General features: G+C 41.0%; 1 protein-coding gene across 1 annotated transcript in view; it reads right to left on the reverse strand.

The window, feature by feature from the left end:
- ndrg3a (ndrg family member 3a) overlaps positions 1 to 6000 on the reverse strand; it is a 93211-nt gene that overhangs the window by 45871 nt on the left and 41340 nt on the right. The window contains exon 3 of the mRNA XM_037532056.1: positions 4030 to 4062. Within this exon, the coding sequence (XP_037387953.1) occupies positions 4030 to 4062 (33 nt within the window). The remainder of the gene's footprint in view (positions 1 to 4029; positions 4063 to 6000) is intronic.

Here is a 6000-nt window from a genome sequence, read left to right on the forward strand (position 1 = left end):
AGCCCTGCCATTTTGAGGCCATCAACATCACTGCTGGACTGGATTCAGTATCATTACAGAGTGGCAGTTTAAGAAAGATACTGTCCAAAATTATACTATTTCAAGAATATTGCACTCATATATTAGGATAGGATTTTGTAACGGAGGGAAGACAGCGATCCACGCTCATGTTTGCACAACATGTATGTGTAGATATGGCTGTGTGGTTTAATGAGGCACAGACCTGTTAATGTGATTGTTTTTCCTCTGGTTTTATATTAAGCTTTTTCATTTAATAGTCTATTCAGGGGATTATAACTTGATATAATGGTTATTTATTTACAATGATGGTTAATGCCATGTGGCAAGGCAAGTTATAGCATTCCTTAATCCATGATATTCATAATAAAATAGATTAACTTTAGCACCTTCTTACATGAAGCTAAAGTCAGCTTCTTATTTGTTAGTTTCTTGTTCAAAATTTCCTGTTGCACCTTAAATGGTGCATCAGCCATATCCTTGTTTGAATTTACCCTTAAATGGTGCAGTTTCAGGGACCAGAATATGACTACTGTACTATTTAAGCTGGAACAGAAAAATTCAAACAAGAAACTAGAAGTAATCTGGAAGTAAACTTCAGCTTTGTCCATTTTACTGTGTTTTGAGGCGGCATTTTATTTTTGTGTATATGAAGATTAGAAGTGATTCACACATTGATGGATTTGCTCATTTATTATGTTCCAGAGCTCACGCTAAACTCAATTTTTAGTGTCAAGTGCAGACTGAATAATTTCCTGCTGGTCCGGCTAATTAGCACAATCACCGTTATTAAAAAAATAAAAGCTACCAAGAGCAGTTTGTACAACCTGGATTAATCTATAGTAATACATTATACAGGGTGAGCCATTTATATGGATACACCCAAATAAAATGGGAATGGTTGGTGATATTAACTTCCTGTTTGTGGCACATTAGTAAATGGGAGGGGGAAAACTTTTTAAGATGGGTGGTGACCATGGCATCCATTTTGAAGTCAGCCATTTTGGATCCAACTTTAGTTTTTTTTTTAATGGGAAGAGGGTGATGTGAGACATCAAACGTACTGAGAATTTCACAAGAAAAAGAATGGTGTGCTTGGTTTTAATGTACCTTTATTCTTTCATGAGTTATTTACAAGTTTCTGACCACTTATAAAATGTGTTCAAAGTGCTACCAATTGTGTTGGATTGTCAACGCAACCCTCTTCTCCCACTCTTCACACACTGATAGCAACGCCGCAGAAGAAATGCTAGCATAGGCTTCCAGTATCCATATATTTAGGTGCTGCACATCTCGTATCTTCACAGCATTTGTGAAAAACATTCGTTAAAACAGCAACATTTACTTAAACACCACAAACCAGCGCAAATGCAGACGAAGCAAATGATACTTTTTTGTCGCATGTGAGAGCCGTTTTATAAATAAAAGACTTTGATGGGATTGATAAAAGATTGATGGGGGGCGGAGTAACATCACACATCAATCCTTATTGCTTTGTAACTTCTTTTAACGGCACAAACCAACAAAAACAGAAGAGACCATTTTTGTGCAATTTAGACATTAATAGGAGGCTGAGTGTAAGCACAGGTAATAAAATACAGTATAATGTTTAATTTCTCAAAAACACTGCCAGCACAAATGTTGATTCCTACAGCACAAACGCAGCACTAACAAATAGCTTTGGGGGCATGTCATTAAAACATAAGCAAATTAAAGTGCAAAGAAGGAAATGGATGTTCTGAGCCTGACGCAGCCTAAAAATGTCATGGACATAATATCCCACACTTTATTTGTTTTGCCATCAACTGTTATATTTTATAATAATTCAACATTTATGTTGAATTCTGTGCATGACAGTCGGCGTGACAAAATGTTACTGGGTCATATCAATACTATGATTGGTTTCCAATTGACACATTTGCATAAAGTTCGTTACAACAAAGCATCATCAGTAGTTTGATATGTTACATGTGCATATTTCATTTCTTGCTGTTTTACAGCATACTATGATGCATTTTGTTTGATGTAAATTATCAATTACATTTTTTCCGCAATTTTGCATGACGTCACAGTAAATGCCACATATATGGGGCTTAATATTCTAGCAACTTCTCACAACCTTGCATACACATATATACCATTCAGTCTGCTCACAGATTAAGGCTAAAATTAAATGTATATGGACCTAAAGTAGGAAATTAATATTTTTAATGCCATTTTCCAAGGTTGGACGTCTGGAATACTAATAAAGCCGTTGTCATGACTTGGAGTTCTTATGTCTGCCACACACACCACTTGATTTGGTCCTTTATGGAGAATGAATGGAATCTAAATCAACACTGTCTGCTGCATCATATGTAATGTAAGGAGATGGTTTTCACTGTAGTATTCAAGGTTTTTGCACATGAAAGGTATTTGCCTTGATTAGAAACACATTCAGTTTACAATATAGCAAGCCAACTATAGAACTACTACAGCAGAGATGTTATTTTCTTCAATTCATAATAACACCACTACACTACCTCTATAGTCCACAAGATGAGTGCCACACCCTGCAGTAAATTTACTGTGTGCATTCACACACACACACACACACACACACACACACACACACACACACATCACATCACAGCATCACTGCAGTATCTTTACTGCTGTTTCCATAAGTGCAGCAAAGCAAAAGGGTCACCTCAATATCAGCAGACCAGACCATCATTACCTACAGACACAAGGCAAAAGAGTGCATGTGTGTACATTTGTCTACACTGTTGAAAATTCTTGGTCATGCAATTTAAACATACTTTAAGTGGTGAGAAGGAGATCTGGTTTAGTCAAATAATTTATTTGACCTAAAGCAAAATAACAACTCAGGTGAACAAGGGCAATGTTATCAATCCAAAAAACACTACAAATCTTTGCATTTTTTTATAAATAATTGTTTGTGTGTATGCATGTAGAAATCTGATTGTACAACATGAATAAGGTCAAGCAAGAAGTGTGCTCTCCAGGATCCTCCCTGTGCTGCCTGCAGAAGCTATATTTGGCCTACGATCACACTGCAGCATTGAGCGGGATGAGATCACTGCATAGGGACGTGTACCACACATAACAGAGAAGCTATAAAGCAACAACGTTACTACATCGAAATCACACTGATCTTTAAAAAAAATGTGTATCCTCTCTTACACATTAAATTCAATAAATGAATTAATTCAAGTACTGATGCATAGATGCCATACAAATGTTAATGGTAATGAGACAGTTGCTCTTCGCTTGCTGATGTACATTTAAGAAACAGGACCATGTAAAGGTTTTTGGGCATTTTTAATTATACAAAAACTTGTACTTGTTGGCTATTTTTCCCCTTTGCTGAACTGTTACTCATATTTAAACAAACACAAGCAGACACTACCAGGTTGTGCTGCAATGAAATTACATTGCACTATTGTGTATATATACACAGACGCACTTACACACAGTCAATCAAGCAAAGCCATACATGCTAACAATATTAACTTTAAGTTCAGGCTATTCTCTACTCCTGTGAACAACAAAAGTATTCAACTTTCCAACAAGGTCAAGTGGTACAGACATAATTTTAAAATTAAATAAAAAAAAAGACCCATCCACCCATACACTGCCATAATAACCACTTTGTACTAATACATCAGTGGTTCTCAACCCTGGTCCTGAAGGTCCACTGCCCTGCACATATTAGTGAGGTCCTTGTATCAGTGTGCCCACTTTATCTAAGTAAGTGCTTCTTAATAGGCTGATTATTTAAATAAGGTGTGTTGGGAGCAGGAAAACACTAAAAAGTGCAGGGCAGCATGGGCAGTGGGTCCAGGGTTGATAAACACTGTTCTACATCATCACAAACACAAAACTGCAAATAAGTCCAACCCAAACACATGAACACACATCCCCTGGCCCACACCACTGCAGTGGACTGCTGCTGCAAAATATATATGGCAGAAACACTGTATGCATCGCTTTAAAAAAATAACTCACCTGACAATCAAAGTCTTGGAAGTTCTGAGAATTCTGCAAAAGAAACATTTGGGGAAAGATTAATGTTAAGTTATTTGACAATTCCTTGGTATATACTTTCACTGGCCATTTTGTCTACTTCTCTTCACATTAGTTTCAGACCACTGTTTGCCAGTAGGTGGAGTAAGAGGTGAGCAAAGCTTGCCAAGTCTCTGAAATACAGTTTTATGTCTTTGCTTAAGCATGATTTTGAAAACAGGGCTCATTTTGTCACACACTATACACAGCCACACACACAAGCAGGAGAACACCTTAGGTCTTTTGCAAAATTAAACACTTTATTCAAAACTATGAAAATTGGTGAAAACCTCATTTTTTCACCATATGGAGCGTACAGAGTTCATACAATCTGATTTGGTTTAAACCAGTCACACACTGCTGTGGTGAATCTAAAACACCTTTCACATTTCGGCTTTTCTAATGCTATAGTTAGGGCTTGATTTTATTCAGAGATGTTGAGTAAAATACATGAATAACCAATCACAACACACAAAACCACTGCACACTGACAGTGCTGGGCAAAATACATTGTGAAATCATCCATCCATCCATCATCTTCCGCTTCTCCAGGGTTCGGGTCGCGGGGGCAGCATCCTAAACAATGAAGCGCAGACCTCCCTTTCCCCAGCCACTTCCACCAGCTCTCCAAGGGGGATTCCGAGGCGCTCCCAGGCCAGCTGGGCGATATAGTCACGCCAGCGTGTCCTGGTTCTTCCCCGGGGTCTCCTCCTAGGTGGACTTGCCTGTGACACCTCCCGAAGGAGGCGTCCAGGAGGCATCCTAACCAGATGCCTGAACCACCTCAGCTGGCTCCTCTCGATGTGAAGAAGCAGCGGCTCTACTCCGAGTCCCTCCCAGATGACTGAACTTCTCACCCTATCTCTAAGGGAGAGTCCAGACACCCTGCGGAGGAAACTCATTTCAGCCGCTTGTATTCGCGATCTTATTCTTTTGGTCATTACCCAAAGCTCATGACCATAGGTGAGGGTGGGAACGTAGATCGACCGGTAAATCGAGAGCCTTGCCTTATGGCTCAGCTCTTTCTTTACCACAACAGACCGGTAAAGAGCCCGCATCACTGCTGACCCAGCACCAATCCGCCTGTCAATCTCCCGCTCCCTTGTACCATCACTCGTGAACAAGACCCCGAGATACTTGAACTCCTCCACTTGAGGCAAGAGCCTATCTCCAACCCAGAGACGGCTCTCCACTCTTTTCCGCCTGAGAACCATGGTCTCGGATTTAGAGGTACTGATTCTCATCCCAGCCGCTTCACACTCGGCTGCAAACCGATCCAGCGAAAGCTGAAGTTCGCGGCCTGATGTCCCCAATAGGACCACATCATCTGCAAACAGCAGCGATGTGACCCTGAGCTCACCAAACCGGACACCCTCCATCCCTTGACTGCGCCTAAAAATTCTATCCATAAAAATTATGAATAGAATCTGTGACAAAGGGCAGCCCTGACGGAGTCCAACTCTCGCTGGGAACGAGTCTGACTTACTGCCGGCTATGCGAAGCAAACTCCAGCTTTGTTTGTACAGGGCCTGAATAGCTTGTAGCAAAGAGCCATGTACCCCATACTCCCGAAGCACCTCCCACAGAATACCCCGGGGAACACAGTCGAATGCCTTCTCCAGATCCACAAAGCACATGTGGACTGGTTGGGCAAACTCCCATGAACCCTCCAGAATCCTGGAGAGGGTGAAGAGTTGGTCCAGTGTTCCACGACCAGGGCGGAACCCGCACTGCTCCTCCTGGATCCGAGGTTTGACTATAAGCCGGACTCTCTTCTCCAGTACCCCTGCATAGACCTTGCCAGGGAGGTTGAGGAGTGTGATTCCCCTGTAGTTGGAACACACCCTCCGGTCTCCCTTTTTAAAAAGAGGCACCACCACCCCAGTGGCACCGCCCCCGATGTCCACGCAATGT

The sequence above is a fragment of the Pygocentrus nattereri genome, chromosome 21 (genome assembly GCF_015220715.1).
Source record: "Pygocentrus nattereri isolate fPygNat1 chromosome 21, fPygNat1.pri, whole genome shotgun sequence".
Classification (NCBI taxonomy): Eukaryota; Metazoa; Chordata; class Actinopteri; order Characiformes; family Serrasalmidae; genus Pygocentrus; species Pygocentrus nattereri.